General features: G+C 30.4%; 3 protein-coding genes across 3 annotated transcripts; 1 reads left to right on the top strand and 2 right to left on the bottom strand.

Moving 5' to 3' along the window:
- Nucleotides 1–6,232: 6,232 nt before the first annotated feature.
- Nucleotides 6,233–10,744, bottom strand: LOC129893422 (protein trichome birefringence-like 41). Its single transcript, XM_055968949.1, has 5 exons — nt 10,369–10,744; nt 9,766–9,937; nt 9,153–9,328; nt 8,372–8,530; nt 6,233–6,618 (listed from the first exon to the last, which is right to left on the bottom strand). Exons 1-5 carry the CDS (start codon nt 10,662–10,664, stop codon nt 6,279–6,281), a joined length of 1,143 nt encoding a protein of 380 aa, XP_055824924.1. The 5' UTR covers nt 10,665–10,744; the 3' UTR covers nt 6,233–6,278.
- Nucleotides 10,745–12,115: 1,371 nt separating this feature from the next.
- On the bottom strand, nt 12,116–18,416 carry LOC129893443 (protein trichome birefringence-like 41). Its single transcript, XM_055968973.1, has 5 exons — nt 17,771–18,416; nt 16,334–16,505; nt 13,316–13,491; nt 13,062–13,220; nt 12,116–12,504 (listed from the first exon to the last, which is right to left on the bottom strand). Exons 1-5 carry the CDS (start codon nt 18,085–18,087, stop codon nt 12,210–12,212), a joined length of 1,119 nt encoding a protein of 372 aa, XP_055824948.1. The 5' UTR covers nt 18,088–18,416; the 3' UTR covers nt 12,116–12,209.
- Nucleotides 18,417–20,342: 1,926 nt separating this feature from the next.
- On the top strand, nt 20,343–22,682 carry LOC129891830 (seipin-2-like). Its single transcript, XM_055967315.1, has 2 exons — nt 20,343–21,257; nt 22,131–22,682. The coding sequence occupies exons 1-2, from the start codon at nt 20,343–20,345 to the stop codon at nt 22,614–22,616; spliced, it is 1,401 nt and encodes a 466-aa protein (XP_055823290.1). The 3' UTR covers nt 22,617–22,682.
- The last annotated feature ends 1,921 nt before the right edge of the window (nt 22,683–24,603 follow it).

Here is a 24,603-nt window from a genome sequence, read left to right as displayed (position 1 = left end):
GCCATCCTTGTGTTTGTAAGGAAGTTAAGCTTGCCAACAAACTTTCTATAATGAGTAGGATCTGACAATAGCTTCCCATCAATAGCTTTGAGCTTCTTATTAGAGTCAAGTGGTGATATAGCAAGCTTGTAATTTATAAGGTCAAATTCTTTCAAAAGATGAGTGGTGAACTTCCTTTGAGAAATGATGATACCATCTTGTTTGTACAATATTTCCAATCCCATAAAATAGTGCAAATTTTCAAGATCTTTTATCTTAAATTGATCATGTAGGAAAACTTTTAAGGAGGTAATTTCTTCTAAGTCAGTTCCAGTCAAGATTACATCAACCACATAGACAGCAACAAGTACTACAGAGTATCCCTTTCTTTTTTAAAACAATGAGTAGTCACTGTTTGAATGTTTTTATCCTCTGGAACAAAAGTTGCTGGCCAACTTGTTATACCATTGCCTACTAGACTGTTTTAGCCCATACAAAGACTTCTTGAGTTTACAGATCAAATTGTCACCTTCTACCATAAGACCTTGTGGTAATGCCATGTACACCTCTTCATGTAAATCACCATGAAGGAAGGCATTGCTTATATCTAGCTGATATGGGCTTCATCCCTTCTTCACAATTGAACAGATCAGAGTTCTAACAATGGTCATTTTAACAACAGGTGATAATGTTTCAGTATAGTCAATTCCATCTTGTTGAGTGTAACTCTTATCTACCAACTTAGTCTTGAACTTTTTCACACTTTCACCTACCTTATGTTTAATTTTGTACACTCATCTGTACCCAATAGCATTCTTTCCTATAGATAGAGAAATCAGATCCCATGTATCATTTGCATATAATGCCTTAAACTTTTGTGTCATTGCCATTTACCAAATAGGATTCAGGATTGCCTCTTCATAAGAGGAAGGTTTACACTCATGCGAAATGATTTTTACCAACTGCTGACTATCAGAACATAGAGAGGTAAAACAAATATGATCATGATTTGATATGAGTGAAGTGAGGGAACGTTGTGGATATGGATTGTTAGGTGCAGGTGTAGATTGCAAGTTAGGTAAAGTATAGTTATACTCCTTAAGGTATTTAGGAGTATAAGGTAGTTTAGTTGACCTCTTAGATGCTGGTGCCGGTGGAGCATCACTAGAAACAATAGTGTGAAGGCTAAGTGGTGAAGTTACATGGTTGAGTGATTGTGATTCTATATCTAGTGTGTGTTCAGGAACTCCGTTGACAGTTCGGTTAGTATTAACTGTATGGGTTGTAGTTGTATCTAACAATTCATCAGTAACAAAAGTATTTGTTCTATCAGGCATACAAGTCAATTTATCAGAGTGATGAACAAGCATTTTTAGAATAGAATTAAAACTAGAACCCTCAAAAGCAACAACAAAAAGAAAGACAGTTTCATGAAAAAGAACATCTCTAGATATATGAACTCTCTTAGTAGGTAAATCCAAGACTTTGTACCATTTTGTATTGAAAGGATATCCAATAAAAATGTGTGGTGTTATCCTTGGTTCAAATTTGTCTTTGTGAGTTTTTAGAGTGATGGGGAAAAAAGGCATCCAAAACTCCTAAGGTGAGAATATGTGAGCTTTCTTTGGTATAATAGTTCATATGATAATTTGTTTTGTAGTATCTAAGTAGGTAGTCTGTTAGTAAGGTAAGTGGCAATTAAAAACACTTTCCCCAATATCTCATGGGCAACTTTGATTGGTAAAAGAGTACTCTTGTTGTTTTCAAATGATACTTGTGTTTTCTTTCCATAACCCCATTCTATTGGGGTATGTAGGGGCATGATTTTTTTCTTAGAAAAAATTTGCTGCCTCATCACTTGTGAATTCTAGGCCACTGCCAGATTTGATGGTCTTTAATTTAGTTTGAAACTAGATCTCTATGAGATAAATGAAAACTTTCACAATTTCCAGTGCATTGCTTTTGAATCTGAGTGGGTATGTGGTATGGTCCCCATATTACGATCATCCACCATGGTCAAGAAGTAATTATAACCATCATAAGTGGGTATGTGATATGGTCCCTATATATCAAAACACAGTATTTCAAAAATCCTACTGGCCGTGTTGGTACTTTATGGAAAAGGCATTTTAGTTTTCTTGCCATAGGTGTACAACACACCCATAAGCAAGACTTTACTAGACACGGCTTCATAGATTTCCTAAGATTCTTGAACTCTGTGCTCTGATACCAAGTTTATCACACTCCGGGAGAGTACCCTAGATGTGACCGACACTCAGAAATAATTACTGACTCCCAAGTGAACCACTTGGCATGATCACACATCCGTTCATTTATTCAATAAATGGAAGACTTAAAATAATGAGGTAATTAAGTGGGTAATTCCAATCAATAATCTACCTCAAGAAAGAAATGTCATAGGCCAACAATCGAACTTTAATCTATGTCATTAAATAGTCTGATAAGAACAATTCAAGAAAATAAAATACTCAATCGACCTATCACTATCTAGTCTATGAAGCCTCTATCACTACTATCTAATTAGTGTCAATGACAGGTTCATGGCTACCTCAAATCAGAATGAAAAGACTAAACTCAATGCAAGAATAACATAAGTGGTATCCTCCGAATGTAAGAGAGACTCACCAATAAGCTGAGTGTGAACAAATCCTCAACGGTGCACCTATTGATGATCTCTTAAACTTGTCTCTGCATCATAAAATGATGCATGTCCAAATGGACGTCAGTACGTGAAATGTATGAGTATATAATATAACAGAATGAAACATGCATCAAGGTAGAATAATATTAGTTCAGATTTCTCAAATCAGAAAAATAAGAGAGACTCAATCAAGGTGTCATAAGTCTAAAGAAAGAATATGGTTTAGACAGAGAACAATCATATACAATCCAATCTAATCACATACAATCCAATTCAATTTAATCACATACCATCCAATCCAATCCAATCATATACAATCCGATCCAATCCAATCATATACAATCCGATTCAATCCAATCGTATACTATCCAATCTAATCCAATCATATACCATCAACTCAACGAATAAAGTCAAAGGACTCAACTCAATAGACATATGAATTAGAATTTAGAAATATTATACAAATCGACTTAATCATCTATAATATCAATCAAACTAATCAACCAAGTATTCAATCAACTTAATAATAAACTTAAAGGATTTGGCTCAATAGATATGCAAATTAGAATTTAGAAATGTTTGATAATTCGACTCAATCATTTATAATCTAAATCAAACCAATCATATCATGCACAATTTACTCAATTTGGGAGTTTTTCTAATCGACAGTCATCACCTATGAGGCAGTGATGTGCAACAAAACGACGTTGTTGCCACATCTGTCCATACTTTGCCACGGTATGAACGAATCAGTCAATCATAGATCCATCAATCAATCAAGTCCTACAATGTCAGGACAGTGAAATAGGGAAATATTCAACTTTAACAATTCAATCCCTTTCTACGTTGGCTACGTAGTTTATGGAATTCGAGTATGGACTATACTCTTATCCAATTCGATGCTCAATACTCCTCCCAAGACTCAATATGCTCATATTTATCAAGTGATTAAAATACTCAAAATACTCATTTAGTCTCTTTTCGACTTAGTTCAAATCAACTCATTTAATTTCATTGGACTCTTTTCAAAATTCAATCAATCTAGTCTCATTGGACCTTCTTTCAAAACTCAATTTATATCATGTAATTACATTAGACTCCAATTCACTCAATGTCAAGACATCATCATTAACACTACTTCTTCATTAATCATTTTACCTTTTTTAAAACTAAACATTATTTACATCATCATCAAATATCTTGCTCCAAAATACTCATTTAACTCTATGTTCAATTACATGAAAATCATCAATCTCAATCTCAAGACAAATTATGACAAAAATGAAATTCCATCTTGGGTTCATGTGAATGAATATATGAATCTATACTCTCAACAAAACTCAACTCAAGAACATCATTAATACATATGCATTTATATACAAAAAAAACTCAATAGAAATTATAGATAATTCAAGAACTCAACTCATGGAACCTCAAAATCAAATCAATGAAGATGTAGGGCACGTGGATGAAATCAATACAATATTATGAGTAGCCTTACATACCTGAATCTTAAGAGTTATTGGATAAAATTGTTAGGTTTGAAACCTTGTAGCTTGAAGTTGAGTAACCCATCTATGGATTTGTGAAGGAGATCTTGAACTCAGAGTCTTTAGATCTCCCAATATTGGAGAAATCCCTTTCTTGAAGTTCTTGATCTTTGGGAGAAGGAGAATTTGGCATTTTGAGAGTATCTCAACGTATAAGAATATTATTAGGTTGAAAGAATCAGAAAAATCACCTTTTAATAAATCTCGTCGGCAATTTCGATGAGCTGGAAGTCTCCTCGCCGACCTATTTGACGAGTCGCCAAATGGTACTTTAGCTCGCCCAATCCAATAATTTCAATCTCGCAATTATGAATTCCAATTTTGAAAAAAAGAGAGAATTTACTCACAAAATAAAAATAGAATTGAGTGCGGAATGAAAACAATCAGTTATGACTCTGATACCATGTTAAAACTAGAAACAGGAATATTAAGGTGTTCCTCCATTAATGGAGGTTGAACTCAGACAAAGAAGGAGAAGAATCCAATGCAGAGAAAACTATTCTAGAGAAAAAAATTATGTGAAATGTATTCATTACATTTCTTACTAAATGAATGAATAAGATATACAATGGATATATATATATATATATATATATATAGGGATGGAATGAAATGAATCAATTAACTAATTATGACTGACTAACTAACTAAATGTGTGAGTGACTGAATAACAAGTCTAACAAATTAATAACAAACTTCAGCTAGTCCTATCTGAACTGAAACCTAACTAACTAACTAATGTGTTATATAATCTCATCAATTAACGCTGTAATCAAATCCAAGAATAGGAAATATCATAAAATCAAATATTTGACATACTATCATATATGCTTTTATTTATTTATTGTTAACATAAGGCTATGCTTTTAACATAAGGATATGCTAATCTAATTAAGGTCTATTATGCTATGGCCTATGAGGCTATGCTACTCATTCATCTAATTATCATATTTTACTCTTAAAAAAAATGCTAGCTAAGACCTATTATGTTGTATGACCTATGAGGCTAGTGATGCTGTATGACAGCTAAAGTCTTTAGCACTCTTAGAAAAATATACATTTTATTATCGCTAAAAATTATTTTTGTTATAATATTTCGATTGAATACCTAAATATATAATAAAATATTCTTTTTAAACACTTCAGCTTCCAGCTTGATGTACTTCTTTAAGAAAAAGAACTTTCACTTCTTATGTTCACGACCAAGACGTCATGTCACTTCAAATATAGCTATAGATAACAACTACTCATATTAAATGGAATAATTAAAGTAACTTGAACATTGAGGTAATTAACCTATTCTACCCGGTTAATCAATTGTACTTCCAGTGTAAAACTTTTACTCTCTTCAATCGAAAATAAATAAATTATTGGAGTGTGGCAGATTCTGTAAGAAAGTTAGTTAATGCATTTAAAGTTGTAATTTTGGAAGAAAATACTCAATATGTACATCCTTGAATTTTGAAAAAAATTATTTATTTTGGATTATAAAAAAATTATTACTACAAATTTATTTATTTTGGATGAAGGGAGTATTAGATATGCCGGGTATATATTAGTTAAATATTTCACTCAGAAAATTTTGATATAGATAATTACTAGGTAGACAACAAACATTTTATTTAAAACTACCTTAGCTTGTTCTAGTTCAAGATGTTTAATTATGTACAAATATATGTTAAATATTTATTAATTTGATGTAAATATTCTTAAGAGAACATTACTATTTATTTATTTTTACTATTGCACTTGAGTTTCTATATCTTTAACCTCTATCAGACTTTTTTTCTTATTTAATGATTGAAGAAAGTTTTTAATTTATATTACTTTAAATAAGCGAGCAAGACCTTTTTAAATTTCTTAATAATTAGTTTAGTGCGACGCTAACGAGGAATACGATGCGGTAAAGTGCAATTTTTATTCTCTTGCTTCTTCTTTTGAGTCGATGCTTGTTGGGCACTAAATTAGTCCGTGAAAATTAAATAAGACTTGTGTTAAGCAAATAGAATAATCAAAGTCAGAAGTTTTGAGGTAGCTAGAATCATAATAATTTGACGGAAAAAAAACAAGAATCCTTTGTATTTTGATCATATAGTATTTGATGATTTGTATTGGTTAAGAAGAAGAGCATAAAAGAGTTGATTCCAAGTATCAGGCACACCAGCAAGACACCAATGACTACAATCATTGCCCTTTTTTGTCTCTGTGAAATTATTATTAATACCATAAATTGAGGGGTGTCCATCTTTTCTTAGTTGGGAAAGTAATGTAATGTCAAGTAATGTCACTGGTTTTGACATATTGTTTAAAATATCCTTCACAACTGTTGCTGCTGCCATTGGTCCCCCAGGATACACTGAGCCACTAATTGGTTGGGTTTGTCCATTGCAATTGCTACTTGCCTTGCTAGCACTCCATTCTTGCCCACTGATTTATGCTCCCATGGAAAAAGTTTTTAAAAAAGAAGTAATGAGCTAAATTAATAAATGAGCGAGAAATGAGTTAAATTAATAAATGAATTACTATTTAAATCATATTTAATATTAGTTAGATTAAGATAAATTGAGTTAATACGAGCTAAATAATGGATCATGACTCAACCTGCTCAACTATTACTAAATATTAAAAATAATTCTTTGTATAATAAACTAATAAAAAATGTCGCGGTCTCCTTCTTCTCTTCTTTTGAGTATGGGTCAATTTAGACTGCTTACTTTTCCAAATTGGTCCTACTTTTAAATAGGTTTAATTTGAGCATATGGGAGAGTAATCTACTCATCTAAACTTGGACAAATTTGGTACATCATATATTTTCATGCACTAATTTTGATTTCCCTTGTTCAATTCATAATTACTTATAAATAAAAGTCTCTCTAATAACTTAAATTTATTAGATAAGATGGTCATATAATCTAAGACAGTATTGATATCAAGGTACATTAAGGTGGACATGGTATGATATGGTACGGTATTTGAAATTTTGATACGGTAATTTTAATATTCGATTTTTAAAATTATTATATCATTAGCATACTAATTTAATTTGTTATGGCTCAATATTTTGAAGTTCGATTTTGATATTTTGCGGTATGATAAATCGGTCGGCATAGTTTGTTCAACTTTGATTAATATATACTCGTACAATAGAGTATTATGACTTCAACAATTCAAAAAATAGTTTCAATTGTATCATACTAATATATTACACATGTAGAGATATATATTCAAAAGACAGTATAAACAAATCCTTTTGTTAATCAATTACATTTTAATAATATATATATATATATATATATGTTATTTATGTAACTATATACTTTGGTATGGTATTCAATATTTCGGTATGTTATTTGTAAATACCAAATATCATACCGAATACAAAAAAAATTAAAATGTATACCATATACGATATCAAATACCATAATATCGAAACCACGATATCAAAAATTTCGATATGATATGATAATTTGGTACACATCATACTAAACCATGCCCACCCCTAAGGTACGCAAAGGTTCCGACTTTGAAATTTACCGTCGCTCATTGTTAAAGAATTTTCATGTACTAATTGACCCGTTAAAATTTAAAAATAATCAGACTTTTCTGGTTTTTCACCTGGTGTTTGGAGTCCTTGAAATCCCGATTAAATTCGAATCACGCACTGTAGGGTCCATTCGGGAATAACGCTTCCAACATAATTTTTTTCATATCCAAGACTCGAACCCGAAAGGTTAAATGAGATTTATTTGTCGAAATTCACTACGACTTGATTTAGACCCTGCCGAAAAGTCGTAATGATAGATGTGCGAAAATATATTAGGGGAGAAAAAGGGGACACCTTTGTCACTACTAGTGTGTGTTTTTGTAGGTATTTTATATTCTTGCCCACCTAACTTTGGATATTTAATAAAAGAGGTAATTTAGGATCCTAATTCCTAAAATTTCATTTTACATGTTTAAATTTTAAAATAGACTTTTTAAAATTTGCAATCCAGCTGAATGATTCTTCATTGGACGGGACCCATGTCAGCCACACTTTATTAGTTTATTGTAAGTGTTTCATTGAATTATACAATAATTGTATTGAATAAAATAAAGATTATGACACTATACTTTATTGTGAAGTTTATTGAACTGTTATATATGTGGTGTAAATAACAAGAAGAAGTGAAAATCATACTTGTAATGTGTAGGAGAAATGCCTTGAAAGAATACTCTTGTTTTGTTAGGATCAATATTTGATTCTACCCAATTGGACCAAGTTTTAAGTCCTTCTTTAAAGGCCACCAATCGATCCATGTCTTTATATATTTGATCTCCTTTTTGTATAAAATCCCATCTGAAATAAATTAAGCCATATATCATATAGCTTATATCTAATATTAGCATGGAGGTTAGGGGAAAAACATAATTTCATCAATTTGAGATGTTTAAAAAAAAGGCCTAAACTAATGGTACTATTTGGTTATAAAGAGAAGATAAAACAAATGAAAAAAGAGGGTATTTTTCAAAACCTTGCACAAGAATTTAGAGGTATCAAATGGGAGTTGGGCTAAATTTGAATGATTGAAAATAAATGAGCGGTTAATTAACCTATTTAAAAATAATTTGAAATGAGATGAATTGAAGCAATACGAGCTAAGAAATGGTCGTCATTAAATTCACTGATTTTTCTTTAAGTTTTAATTACAAAACAAAGCAAATATATTTTTTTTCTCTTTTTAAGGATATGTTTAACATATTAAAAAATTATTTTGATAAGATTTTTCATAGGACAATATGGGATATATATTAAGCCAAATTGGCTCAACTTTTAAATGAATTCAATGAGTGGAACAAAATAAATGAACGTGTGATTAACCCTCTCAAATTTAAGGGAGATGAATTCTTTAAAATAATTAAGTCAAAATTAAGCTTAAGATTAAAGATAAAAGATAAATTAATAATTAAGAAAAGCTTACGATTGTTGGCTTCCCTTGTGGAGCCACCAATGCCATGTATTGAAAATGAGCATATCGAAACCTTTCCAAGCGACGCCGTTTTGGATTGAATCAAGCTTTAGAACTCTCCCTATTTTCTCTTTAACCAAATCTACCAGAAACGCATTTCGTGATAAAATCAATGAAACATTATAGTCCTGCCACAAATTCCCAAATATAATTAACTAATAATTTAAAAATTTAACTTCTACAATTTTAAGGACCACATATGTCATATGCTACTCGTAAAAAGGGGTGAGAGGGGAAGGAAACTAGTAAGTAAGGGAAGAGTTTAGATAATGTCACGTAACATAATGTTGTACTAATTAAATAAGGTGGGATTCCGTTAATGACTAATGGCACGTAAGGTCCAAAATGGTAAAGGTTAGGACATATTCAAGCCATAATGGCGTGTTAATGGCTCATATATGCTACTCGTAAAAAAGGGATCAGAGGAGAAAAGGGTTGGTAGGTAACAAAGAATTTAGGTAATGCCACGTGACATAATGTGATACTAATTATACAAGTAAGGAGGATTCCATTAATGGATAATGGCACGTATGGTCCAAAATGGTAACATTGGGATATATTTAACCTGAAAAACAAAATTGGAGACGTCTCCTTTTCTCTGGAGTGTGTAATTGAGATGGGGTAAGGCTGCATGCAACATGCATGTAAGTGATTGCCATTGGTTAAGGCTCAATGAGTCCCCTATGAACATTATCTTCTTCCCCTTCACCCTCTTCAAAAAATCCAATCCTTCAAATCTGTCCACAAAAATAAATAAATAAATAAATAGGATTTTTTTAATTTAATTTTGAGACGGAACTAGAGTTCTTGCTACAGATTTGACAAAACTGAAGTAATTTTAGCCAAAATCATGTATTTGTATAATCAGAAGTCGAGTCAGAATATTTAGTTTATGGATTTAATTTCATCCACAATTTTTGGTTAATGAATAGATTATATGTACATATTGAATGAATTTTTGTAACACAAATACAAAATTTAAACCAAAATTTATTGACTTCTGCCGAATTTATTTTTAATTACCATTATATGGTGGTGTCACCCATGTTTGTGTTGAGAAATCCATATAATATGTATATATTATAATTTATTCAGAATTTATAAACTCAAAATGGTGCAAATAAACCACAATGAGCTGTATATACTTGATTGATGATATTATACTCACTTGGGCAATTCACATGCATTAGGCTTCCATTTGTACTTAAGATAAAGTTTATCAGGTCTTCCATTTCCTTGGCAATTGAATTGTCCTTCAATAAAAGAACATATGGATGAATTGTAGAATGGATATGAATCATCATAAATCCAATTGCCCTGAAATAAATCACATGAGCTACTTGATTTTGATAATCTTGAGTGACTGGAATGTTTAAATAGTACCACAGCACTAGTTGACTCATAATTTACGCACAAAATAACATAAATTAAACAAATAAAATTGAAATAATGTCTAGTTTCCATCAAGGCAGAGAAAAGAAGAAAAAATAAATCTGAAAAAGAGGAAAATTACTAGTAAAAAAAGATTGAAGGCTTGATTTGGATCAATATTGGTGGTATATATATATATTGTTAGGACATGATCTTTTTGGTAGAATGTATAATTCTTTTCACTTTATGTAGTGACCTTAGGTAGAGCAGAAATGTTCTCATTATTGCTTGATGTTTACGATTTGTTTGTAGGAAGTTTCAGCAATTTATAAAATTGATACTTCTAAGCAAAGTTTATAAACATATATATATATTCTCCACATTTTTTTTATCAAATGATATTACATGGCCCCCAATACTTATTTATAATGTCCTTATTAGCCGATAATTCTTTTGTTTCGATTTATGTTACTCTATTTTCTTTTTAGTATATTTTAAAAAAATATTACCTTTCTAAATTTGACAAAAATTTAACTTAAACATATTTTTTTGGGTAGGAAACTTAAACATTTCATTTTACTCTTATTAAGAAGTTTCTGTAGCCACACAAATAGTGTAACATATTTAACACTACAAGTTTCTGAAGTATTTTAACCACACATATATCATGGCAAACATGTATAAGATCATAAATTTCAAAAATGGTCTTTTCACTTTTGAACTTCGTATATAATCAAAGAAATTGACTATTTAATATAAAATTTTACCTTGTTTGTGTAAATTTATTACAATTTCAACCTTGTCATTTCCTTACCTGGCCAATACAACAACAACATACAATTATAATTTCATAAAGTAAGATATGAAGAGGTTAGAGTGTATGCACATCTAATTACCTCTATATCAAAAGTAAAGATGTATAATCAAAGAAGTTGACTATTTAATATAAAAGAATTTACCTTGTTTGTGTAAATTTATTACAATTTCAATCTTGTCATCCTCTAATCCCGGCTTATACAATAACAACAATAATAACAGTCCATTATAATTTCATAATGTAAGGTATAACGAAGATTGAGTATATGCAAATTTAATTATTTCTATATTACAAGTAAAAAGGTTGTTTTCGATGAATCCGTTAACGTTATATATATATGTAGCCAAAAATTAGAAATTCCTTGGGCTTGATGATTTTGGACTATTAGCCATATGACTTCTAATCCACTTCGAAAAGGGTTTGCCCTATTAGGAAATTACCTTAGCCTTCTCTTTAATCACATCTTTTTCTTGTCAGTACAATTTTTTTCTCTCCGATTTTTGTAGTTCATATGATATTCAGGATGCAATATAAGTTTGCCTTGCACTTAATTCCCTCTGTTTTAATTTACGTATTTTACCTCTTTTTAAAATCTAATTTCCTATACAAAGTACGTTTTAAATTTCAAAATCACTTTACCTATCGTGACATTCTGTTATATGTATGACATTAATCATTTAAGACTACAAAATTCAATTTCTTAATTTTAAGACTATAAGACTCAAAATAATGAATTCTTTTCGTTTTCTATGATTCCATAGAATCGTTTCAAGTGTTTGAAGAATTATAAGTAGTATAATGAGTTACAAAATATATAACAATCAAATAACAAGGTTATATAATATTTCATTCCAAGTATCAGGAACTCCTGCTAGACACCAATGACTACAATCCATTCCTGTTCTTCCATTCATTCCATAAATTGAAGGATGTCCATCTTTACGTAATAAAGAAAGATTGCTCACATCAAGCAATGTCACTGGCTTTTTAATTATTCTTAATACATTTTTTTGCACTGACAATGCTGGCGGTAGACCTGCTGGATACGTCGATCCGCTTAGCGGCTGCCTCTGCCCCGAGCACGATTTTACGCCTCGTTGACCCCAGTCGGTGCCACTGTTATTTAACACGAAAGAAGAAGAAAAAACAGAGACGAATTTAAAATTTAAATTTCATAATCGATGTTAAAAAATAATGGTTTCACTTGATGGCTAGTTATTGGACTGGTTAACTTTTTAAGGTGGAAATAACATATGGACAAAAGTACCCCTTACTAAAGCACGAAACAACTTCATAAAATTTTGTCGGACTTTAAATTCAGGGAGCTAAAACCTTTGGTAGTTCAAACTCCATTAACGATTTATGGAGTTCAAATTTTCCATTAATGATTCATAAAGTATAAATCTATATCAATTCAAATTTCAATAAATCATTCATGGAATTCAAATTAATAATGTTCAAACTTCAGTAAAAAATTCCTGAATTTTTCCATGTTTTTAACGAATGTTTTTTTTTTCTCTTTAAAATTTTATTTCTACATTAAATAATAGCTAAACACCAAATAGTTTTGAAATACTGATTAAAACATAATTATAGCGGTCCGAAAAATAGTTACTTGCCTTTTTTCCCCCTATGGATAGCAAATTAGATTGGTGTGTTTAAATTACTCTTACTTGTAATGTGATGGTGAAACTCCTTGAAAGAAGACCAATTGTTTTGAAGGGTCAATGTTGGTGTCAATCCACTTGGCCCATGTAAGCAAGGCTTTCTCAAAAGCAACCATACGATCCATATCTTTGTAATATTTGCCTCCTACTTTAATATAATCCCATCTGCAAAGATTATAAGAAAAAAATATTGTGAAATTTTGGCAAAGTTAATAATAAGCAAATTACTTGTCAGGTAAAAAGTTGTAATGTGGACTAACGGTTGAGTGATTCCTCTACGACTCCACCAATGCCAAGTGTTGAAGATGAGCATGTCAATTTCTTTCCACAATTTGCCACCTTCAATTGAGTCTAGTTTTAATATTCTGCCCCTTTTTTCCATCACAACATCCACTAAATATACACTCCGGTCTAACATCACTTGCACCCCAAAATCCTGAAAAAAGGTGAACTTCAATAACTTTTAGGTTTTGAGGTTAACTTAAGAGGGAGAATAGAAAGAAAAGAAGTTAAAAAATCATGAAAAAGGTGAGCTTTTATAGCATGTGATAGGTTAATTATTAATTTGTCATGTTATCAATTTTATTTTATTTTTTGTATTTTTTTGTCCGGTCTTTAGAACCTGCTTTAAGGATTGACTAATGTGGTTATGCATCTGTCACGGTCCAACTTGGTGAAGCGGATTATCGACACTTCATACGTTAACTTGACTGAGCGGACCATCTCTACATGAATGGAATACCATGACATAAACATGAAACATAGAGAAATTGTGAGACACGAGGATCAAAAAATCCCACTCTCGGGGTAAAAGACTTCCTACTTTCTATTAGAAGCGTCTTCATTCTTATCCTTCAAATTCAAGATCTCTTATTAAAGTTGGAGATTATCATAAAGATTTACGTATGATTATATAAACGATCCAATTATGTATATTTTCAGGTTTACATTTTTAGTACATAACGCTCAAACTAAGAAAAAATTGTAATACTTGCAATTTTTTTGGTAGGGAGTTCCATTAAATGGTTCCACATCTTTCATCGATGCCTCTAACTTCTCTCAACCATGCTACTCTCAAATGCGTAAATATGTGAAAAGCTAAAATAAATTAATGAACAAAAGTGTCGTCTCTCTAATAATTTCATTGCGATTTTGTATGGTGACGACGTCTTGAATTCAAATCTCACCATATATTATTGACATGAATAATTCGATATCTATCTAATTTTTTAGATGAAAATGAAATCCGTTGAGATAGTAACAGTTCCAACAAATAATTTAATCCATGAGGGGCTAGAAGGCTAAGCATGTGGTTCATAAATAACAAACTGATACTAATTTTTTATATTAAAAGATGTAACAATTAGATAAGATACGTGACCCAATTGCTCAAGTCACTATAGAAGGACAAAAAATTTAAGCCCGTGTTAACATGAGTCCAATATATGCTATTTTTTTTAATTTTAATTTATATGACACAGTTATAATCTGAAGAATTATTCAAATTTTGATCTTTTTAAATAGTTTTCAAATAATATATATTAGTCTATATGTCCCAATTTATGTTGCACATATAAAATTTCAAGAGTCAACCAAATTTTGATGTCTTTCAAAAAAATTAAGTTGTTTGTGATTTATAGAGATTTTTATTTCATTCTCAAATAAAATCAACCAAATTTTGATATGTCTTTCAAATATTTCAAATTGTTAATTATTATGATTTATAGTATTTTTTATGTCATTTTCAAATAATATATGTTACTTCTTCTTTCTCATTTTATCTAGCACGGATAAAATCTCAAGGGTTAATCATTTTTTTTATATCTTTTAAAATTTGAATATTTTAAGTTGTTAATTATCATGATTCATAAATAAAAAAAATATGTAATTTTCCCCTATTCAAAAGACTAAAAAAAATATTAAAAAATAAAATAGGGAAAATACAGAAATTATATAAATGTCCTCAGCAAGAAGCAAATACGTCAATCAAGAGGTGCTTGCGGTCCATGCTAGCACGGGCTCATTATGTGTTACTTTTTCTATCTCAATTTATGTGATACAAATAAAATTTGGAGTCAATCAATTTTTTTAATATATTTTTAAAATATTTTAAGTTGTGAGTTACACTCCTTCCGTTTCAAAATAAGTGTTTTTCAATTTTTTATTTTTTTTAATATAAATAGTGTTTTAGATAATAATAATTAAAAAACGTTAATGATGTTCTTCTAATTTTACTGCTCTTTTTATGTAAAAACAAAATCAAAAAACTACACTACAAAACATGAAAATACTTAAATTATTATAAAAACATTCATCTTTACTTGTCCACTATTAACTTTGCACAATTTTTAAGAAACTATAAATAGAAGGATAATTTTATCATATCACCCTTTAAATATAATAAATATAATTTCTTGAAAAATATAATAAAAAAATAATAACTAATTAATGACAAAAATAAATTATGAATTAAAAATAGGCAAAAGGAGTACAAAGAAGGGGCTTGGTCGCCAAACTGGCAAGACAACGGCCAGCTGCTTCCAAGCCCCTTCTATATATTAGTAATACTCCCCAATATGGGTTACTTATTAATTCGTTCAGTCAATTTCACATTTGAGGGCCCCCAAACTTAAGATAGGGTTACTTATTAATTCGTTCAGTCAATTTCACATTTGAGGGCCCCAAATTTAAGATAGAACTTGTATATTATATTTAGATAAGATTCAGAGCAATTAGTCCTGTCTAGGCACCGTTGATTAATGAAGACCTAACAGTCCAGTCAAATCCTTCACTATCAAAAAAAAGAATATATAGGGATAAATAAGGTGTTAAAATGGCAAATTAGACTAAAATTAAGGAAGACGGAGTTAAAAATTAAAGAAAAACTAGAGTCTAATGTGTTCGGGTTATCTAGTTTATAAAATATATAATTGTATAAATAGTGTATACTAAATATACATTTAATATGCCTACCTATACATGTCACAACATATACAATCGAATGTATATGTGATCATGTATATATACTTCGATCATATTTGATAAACTAGATGGTTAAAGCTACATAAACTTCTTGGTATAACCTGCCCAAATATTACATATGTGTTGTGATAAGCTAATTAATCAAGAAGGACTAAACAATTAATCATAATCCAATCTACTCAACTACAATTTTTTAAATCTTTTTTTATAGTATAATTACCTAATAAAATGAAACTCATTTACCTATACATGGAGCAAATAAATATTTAGGAAGTAAAGTGAATAAAGGAATTTACCAAAAAGGTGAAAATGGAGACATCACCAACTCTTGTTGTATTATAATTGGCTTTGGGCTGTGATGTGTAAAGAATGCATACAAGTGACAGCCACTGATTCCTGCTAAGAGAATCTCCCACAAACATTATGCTTTTTCCTTTGAATTTCTTCAAAAATGCTCCTCCATCAAATCTGTATATTAATATATAATATAAAGACAAAAAGTTGCTAGCCATCTTTTTTAAGAATCCACTAAGAGTTGTGAAGAAATAAAATAAAATAATTGCTACTTGCATCCTTATACGATATATATGATGTCAACTTTTTAGCTAACTTTCAACAAAGATCAAGAACGGAAAACTAGCAAGTTGGAAATGCATGAGCTTTTTAACAACTTCAATTATAGTGATATTGGATCGTGCATTTTATGTGTAGGTCTAGCTCAGTGAGACCCGTAATGAAATGACCAACTAGGGTTTTAATAGTTATAACTAAGTCGTTTACAGAGTTAGACGTATAGAATATTAATATCAGGTTCATTTGAACATAATACTTCTTAGATAAAACACTTTTGGGTGCGAAAAGAGAGAAATGGATTAGCCAATTACTACAAGGCAAAAGGCAAAAATTGATTATAGTGGTCTTTCAAAATATGATTTATCCTGCAACTTTTCTGAATTGGTCAGGCGTCACTATATATATTATTAACTCTTTGAAAAATTAATTCTACATCTTCTTCTCTCTTTTGATCTACCCACCAAATACAATTAAAATCTTATATATCATACTGGACTCACTTTAATAAAGATTGTGTTTAAGCATTTTTGAAGAAAGATTATGAAAATTTATAAGTCGAGGACCAAATTATGACGTTTGATCTATTTTAACTTATAAGCACTTTATATTTATCAAATACTTAGATAAGCTAATTTGATCAGATTAATTAAAAGCTTAGCCAAACACATGCTCTTATCAAAGTTATTTTCTAAGTCATCTCATTATTAGAGTTAAGAACCTATTCAAATTAGCTTTTAGCTTTTGACTTATAAGTTAAAAGACTATAAACATTTTTTAAAAATTTAACTACATATTCCAAAACTTACAATAAGTCACTCAAAACAGACTCTTAATATGGAGGCTGGGTCACATATTGCAACTCAATATAATAGTAGAAAAAAATATTTATATAAAATCAGTGTATATAATGTAAACTCACGGTAAAATAATTAAGCACATGGAGTACCAAGCATATTGAAGATAAAGGGCAATAAATAACCCCCTATCTCAATTTAAGTATTTTAATTTGGTTGAACATAAAATTTAAAAAAGAAAAATTTATTATGTTAAATTATAAATGTGTACATATCATTTAAATCTTATCATGTAGTATGTTAGAGTTGAACAACTTAGGAAATACTCGAAGTAAGAGAGTTAAATTGAGAGAAAAGGAGGAGTACCTTGTTAAGGAACAGGCATGGGGTTTCCATCTATATTTAAGGTAATCTTTATCTAGACGACCATTCCTCTGGCAATTGAATTCACGCTCAATGAAAGGACAATGAGTTGAATTGTAGAGAGGATAATTATTAGTTTCATCTTTAATCCAATTTCCTCTGAATAAATTGCAGCTTCTTTTGTGCGGAGTGCGGCGCAGAAGAAGCACTAAAAGACTTATTAGAATACAGATAAATAGTGTCAAAAATGTCCATCCGCTCCGCAAGCCTACGGCTTTCATCATCTTAAACTCTTTTAGAGAGAAACAGAAGACAAACATAGGCAAATTAACATATCAATTATTTAAATTGTGGAGGCACATAGTAAGAGAGATCAAAAGGCATATATCGATTAATTGAACCTTATATATACTAGCAGAAGGATCAAAAGAAATAAATTCAAGATTTAAGGGATTAAAGCACAAATTTCTTAAAAGGTTTTTTTTTTCAGGGATGTCATCAAGTTGGGACCGAATGCTTTGGTTTATTTTAATTCTTTTAGTCTTTTAATTTATTATTATGATTACGATTTGTTGTGGTTGCCCTTTTACGAAAATGCAAAATATATTTAGTCAATTATCTAGTGATCACTACTTATATAGTTAATAAGATACGTCTCCGTTATAAAACAAGAAATGAGAATTTATATTATCGATTTCATTCAATCTCCTATTAATTATGCATACATTATGCTGTATTCAAAGGGGTGATAAATAACCTCTATTTTTTTTGGTCCACGCTCTTTAGACTACACAATGAATTATATCTTTTTGTAAACATGATGTATTTGAATCCCTAAGTCATAGGAAAATGCAAAGAGTGATAATTGACAAATTCAAATTTGTGCAATTCTGTCGTACGCGATAATTATATCAAATTAAATAATTTAACTTTAATGATTAAAAGTTAAAAGTAAATTATATATATATCAAAACACACATCTTTCATTTGTTGATTTGTGAAAACACTATTGTAGGGTGCAGTGGGCTTGTTGAAGGAAATAGCAAACAGTTTAGTGGATCTGTGGATATGATATTGGGCCTTTTGTGTGAATTTTACCTGGACTAACTTTTGTAATGGGCCATAAGTCCAGTTAATCTAACAAGTTGAGAAAAAACAATTGAACCATTCTAATTTGTATAGATTTTTTCCACTTCTTACTAAAGAAAAAATGGTATTCCATTCCTTTTACCAATTATTTGCATAGCAATGGTCTTTCTGTGACACAACATAAACCATTCTTTTTTGGTTTTTTATCATTTATTGTATTGTGCAATATTTTTAAATATAATTTAATGCAAGGTACATATTCTTCTTCCAGTTGTTGAGGTAGTAATGGAATCCCATGCAGCCAAAAAATACAAAAACAAATCACAATTTCTCTGGATGAGCGTGCCAATTCCATAAAACGTCTGACATTTGGACTATATTCTATTTACTTAAATAATTACAAGTATAAGTTCAATGCACTAGACATTTCATGTTTACCTAGAATTTAGGTAAGGACTACACATTTATGGAGTACAAATGTACGATAGATAGAGATCCAGTAAGGAAGTGTAGCGGCAGCTCCACTCCGCAACAGTCTACATTGATGTAACCATCAATAACTTATTTCACGATTTAAATCCGTGATTTATAAATTTAGCTCTCCTCATAAATTGTAGTAATTATAATGTGTTGAATTAGTGCATAGAATATTTGCAATAGATATAAACTCTTTTCAAATCTTATGACGAGATTGTTAACTGGTCTTTTTTATCCCAATTTAGTTGGTTAATCATTAATTGTAAGTACTCCTTAGGGGTCTTCTACATTTTTTGAGATAATTATAATAACCAAGGCTGATACTAAAAAAATCAACATATAATAGAAATAAATTCCAGTGATATGCGTTCTTATTTCTTTATCTTTTGTTTGTTTTTCCCATTAAATTTTCAAATTTTAAATGGAATTAATCAAAGGGGTGTTGATATGTGTGTCACACTGCAGCAAAAGTTATCCTGAAGCAATGACAATGAAAGTTGAGCTGAGAATCACAGTCATCAGATGACAATGCAACCAATTACTCATGTCCAATTTTAACTGTTGTTTTAGCTCAATTCACGCTCATTAAAAAAAAAATATAAGATGTACTTATTAAGTTAACCTTATTTGATAAAAAATAGATTTATTATTTAATTTTCTCTTAAATACCATGCATTCTTTTTAATTAAGGACATAGTTGAAAATAATAGTCAACTTTAATCTTGAATTTCTAAAATGATGTTATTTTGGAAAATAAAACGGTAGTTAAAATTGGACTGAGGGAATAATATATTTTTACTGTGCTATTGGCTAATGCAATAAGCAAATCTACTAATGTGAACCCTCCAATTGTTTAGCATTCCAAGAAAATAAAAAAATATTAATTCCTTCCTTATAAAATAGGCCTCTTGCCTTTATTAACAATTTTCACAGGGAAGTCCCTCTTAATTTGTCACCTCTCTTTTTTTCCACTATCTAATTCTTGAATTAATCTTTTTCCATCAGATCCATGGATGAACAAGCAATAATTGGTGAAAATGTTGTTGGCATTCATGATGGTGCTAATTTTGTTGAATTCAATTGCAAAAAATCACCAAATTATTTCACAAACTTGGTGAAATATTCTTTGCTACTTGGAGCTGAAAAGGTCTTAATGGGCCGAAAATCTCAAGAAGCATTTTCGAGCTCTAGCTTAAGCTCATGGACCGATGAGGCGACCGCTCGCGAAAAAAAGAGAAACAAAGGCAAATCAGTCCTTCTGGATGACAAATTAGCATGTGGAACCTCTAGGAACTCTGGAATTCTGTCAAGTAAAGAGCATTTTAATAACGAATTATCGTTCGATATCACTTCATTTTTAGCGATATCGATGCTCAAACTTTTCGGGTTTCAAATGAGTATACTAGTAAAGATTTTAACATTCCCAATTTTCTTGATGAATTTATGGATAAAGGTATTGACATTACCATTCAACACACTAACTTTTGCCAAAGAGAATTTTAAAAAGCAGCTAATGAATCTTGGTACAAAATCTTGGTTGAAAATGATGTCTTTTGTATTCAGCCAAATTAAGGCCCAAAAATCATTGTTAAAGTTGTCAGTAAGGTTTTGTTGGGCTTTGTTTTGGGCTGCTTATGTTTGTTTTCTGCTAGTTGGGCTGTTGGTGATGGGCTTTGTAGTAAGTGGGCTTACTATGAGACGTTTGTTAGAAGAACCAATTGAAACTACAAAGGCCTTGAATTTTGATTATACAAAAACTAGCCCAGTTGCTTATGCACCTCTTGCATCTAATGGGCTCTCTACTCCATTGATTTCAAAGCCCAAAAGTGAAGACAGGCCCATACCATATAATCACAAGTTGCAGCTTACTGTTTCATTGACCATGCCAGAATCTGAGTACAACAGAAAGCTTGGGATTTTCCAGGTATTCTTTTAAAGTTGCCTTCTTTTGTTTGTTTTTTTCGAGTTAATCTCACGCATGGTCACTGATTTTTATCAACTAGTAGCAAAGTCAAGTTTTCGACTACTAAGATATTACGATATAAAATTAGTGAACTAAAACTAATAAAATTTAATTCCTTATATAGTCAAAGTATTCGAGGTAAGTTGGATTAACATGAATGCCATTGAAATAGATTTTGAAGTGTCCGAGTAACATAACTATCCACTGTAACAATAGAATTTCTAAGTTTTACCCACTATAATGACTTGACCTACCTGTCTAGGTAACCATACCATTACAATGAATAAAGTTTGTAATTTTATAATTATAGTGAGTAAAGTTTAGCTATTTCAATGTGATAAAAAGGGAATTTTTACACAAATAATCACCTCGATTCATTGTTTTTTTAGTCGGTATACATAAATTATTTATTAATTATATATATATATATATATATATATATATATATATATATATATATATATATATTATACATGAATTATACATATGTTATGCATCTGAAAACTATTTTCAGTTCAAATTATTGGATAGACAGTTATTTGGGCTAATTCTTTTTAAAAAAATAATAGTGATTGCAATATTATAATGGGCACATAAAGTACAATAATTAAATACTTACTATACTATACATGTAATTAACCCTTAAAGTTTGGTAATAAATCCGCGAAATTAATCCTTATTCTTGCAGAATTAGATGTATATTCACCACAACAAAAGAGACATTATATTATTGTAATTAGTAATAATTGAATTGACGTTATTATATCGAGAATCATCAAAGTCTTTAGCGGCAGTTATTTGTTACGATTGTACTAATAAGTTTTGTGTTTAAAGGTAAGGGTGGATTGTTTATCAGCAAATGGAAAAGTGACAGCGACTTCAAGCTATCCAAGCATGTTGAAATTCAAATCCGAACCAATCAGATTAGTAGAAACAGCAATTAAATCAGTTCCACTTGTCACTGGATTTCAATCAGAAGTACAAAACCTTAAACTTGTCATAAATGATTTCACTGAAGGTTTTGAGCCAACAGCATGTTTTAAAGTTGTTCTTGAAAAAAGAGCAGAGTACCAACCACACGGTGCTGGTATACCAGAAATTTATGCAGCAACATTACATGTGGAAATAGAGTTGCCAAAAATTAAAAAAATCATATGGATTTGGAGAAGAACTGTTTTTGTGTGGATTGGGATTTTCGTCTTCCTGAGTCAATTGAGTTTTTCTTTGATATTTTGTCGGACCCTGATTTTACCAAGGAGAAGGATTACGACTATTCTTGGAAATAAAAAAAATGTCCAAATGAACAAAATTTCATGGTAGAACATTTATTGTTCATGAATGCATTTAGCATCTTCATTTTATTAGGCTTATTATCATTGTTGCCTCTCCTTGTAGTATTTCTCGTTGTCAAGTTTGAATGAATAAATATGAAAGTATTACATTTCAAGGTCTCTCTATTATATCGTTCTTACTTTTATATAGTTTCAAAACCGTTATTCTTTAAACAATGAGGAAATGTCAAATAGTTTGTTATAAAAAAACGTGCAATAGTTATATTCAAACTGTTTCATCGCTGATTTATTCGACTTTTTTTATTTGTATATTATATTCATATTAATTTAGATTTGGATTTACTAAGTATTTAATAAACGTAATGCATGGGTATACCTCATAAAAGATTCCAAATATGGGTAATGCCAAGTAGGTTAAGAAAATTTTGACTATTTAATAAGATGATTTTATCTAGTACACCTATTCCATCTTATATAGTAATCCCAACAACCTTTTGGATTAGCTTAAAGTTATCCTGAAACAATGACAACGAAAATATGCAACCAATATAATTACTGCTTTCGTCTTATTTTAACTTAGTCGTTTTAGCTTATTTCTGACTCATTATAACAAATATAAAATATAATTTATTAAGTTGATCTTATTTATTAAAGTAGATTGGTTGCATATGCTTAAATATTGTGGATTCTTCTATAATATTAAGGACGTAGTTGGTAATAATAGCCAAATTTAATCTTGAATTTTTAAAGTAATAATTATTTTGTGATAATTTTTTTAAGATAAAACAATCGTTAAAATAGGACGAAGGGGTAGTATTTTAAGATTAATTACTTGGATGAGTTCTTTTTAATAATTAATTATTATTTTTAAATATAATCTTTAATTATTGACATCTATAACAATATATAACAATACTATGCTTTTAGTCATATTTTTCTCTCTCTCAAGCACCACTCTCTCTCTCTCTCTCTCTCTCTCTATTGTCCTTCTCTTTTATTTCTCTCCTTTCTTTTTTCTTTCTCAATTAGACCATGGTGGATTCTAGACACAAGTGGAGAATTTACAATTAAATCAACTTGGGATTTTATTAGGCTAAGGGGACCAAAACTGGACATTTACAGGTTCATGTGGATAAAGGATTTGCCTTTTAAAATTTTCTTCTTCATGTGGAGATGCTGGAAATACAAAATTCCTACAGATGATGTTTTAAAGAAGATGAACTTTATTTTGGTGTCTAAGTGTTGGTGTTGTATAAATCCTAGAGAGGAGACTATACACCATATATTCTTAACATCAGATACAGCTAAAAGGACTTGGTCCTTTTTCTGCAAGGCTGCAGGAATAAGGATGGAGGGGGTGCAACTGCAACAGCTAATTGTGAAATGGTGGATGGCACCAGTTACTAACAGATTGAAACAGATTTATGCTGCAGTGCCATCAATTATAATGTGGGAACTTTGGAAGAGAAGAAATGGTATCAAGCATGGACATAGAAAGATTAATAGTTCAGTTATTTATCTAGTCTTAATCTCTATCCAAAGACTAGTACAATATAGAAATCCCTCAATTAGAACTATCCCTCCTGGATGGAAAAATCTGGTCCAAATGCTAGAGGAAGGCAAGGCAAGAGTGAAGGTAACAAAAGTTAAATGGAATCTACCTCCACCTAGTTGGTGTGCTTGCAACACAGATGGTGCTTCTAGAGGCAACCCAGGGAGGAGTGCCTATGGTTTTTGTGTGAGAGATGCAGAAGGGAACTTAACATATACTAAGGGTGAGGAAATTGGTTATGCCACCAGTATAAAAGCAGAAATTGTGGCTCTTTTGGAAGCCTTGAAGTACTGTAAGCAACAGGGGTTAAATAACATCATTTTTCAGACAGATTCCCAAACTATTCAAAGAATTTTGAACGGAGAATGGAAACCTCTATGGAATATTGCAGGTTGGGTAGAAGAGGTGGAGGAATACAAGAGGAATTTGGATGTCATTTTCAAACATACCCTAAGGGAAGCAA

Source organism: Solanum dulcamara, chromosome 6 (assembly GCF_947179165.1).
Source record: "Solanum dulcamara chromosome 6, daSolDulc1.2, whole genome shotgun sequence".
Classification (NCBI taxonomy): domain Eukaryota; kingdom Viridiplantae; phylum Streptophyta; class Magnoliopsida; order Solanales; family Solanaceae; genus Solanum; species Solanum dulcamara.
Note: the sequence above shows the minus strand (reverse complement) of the source record. Positions and strands in the feature narration are given on the sequence as shown.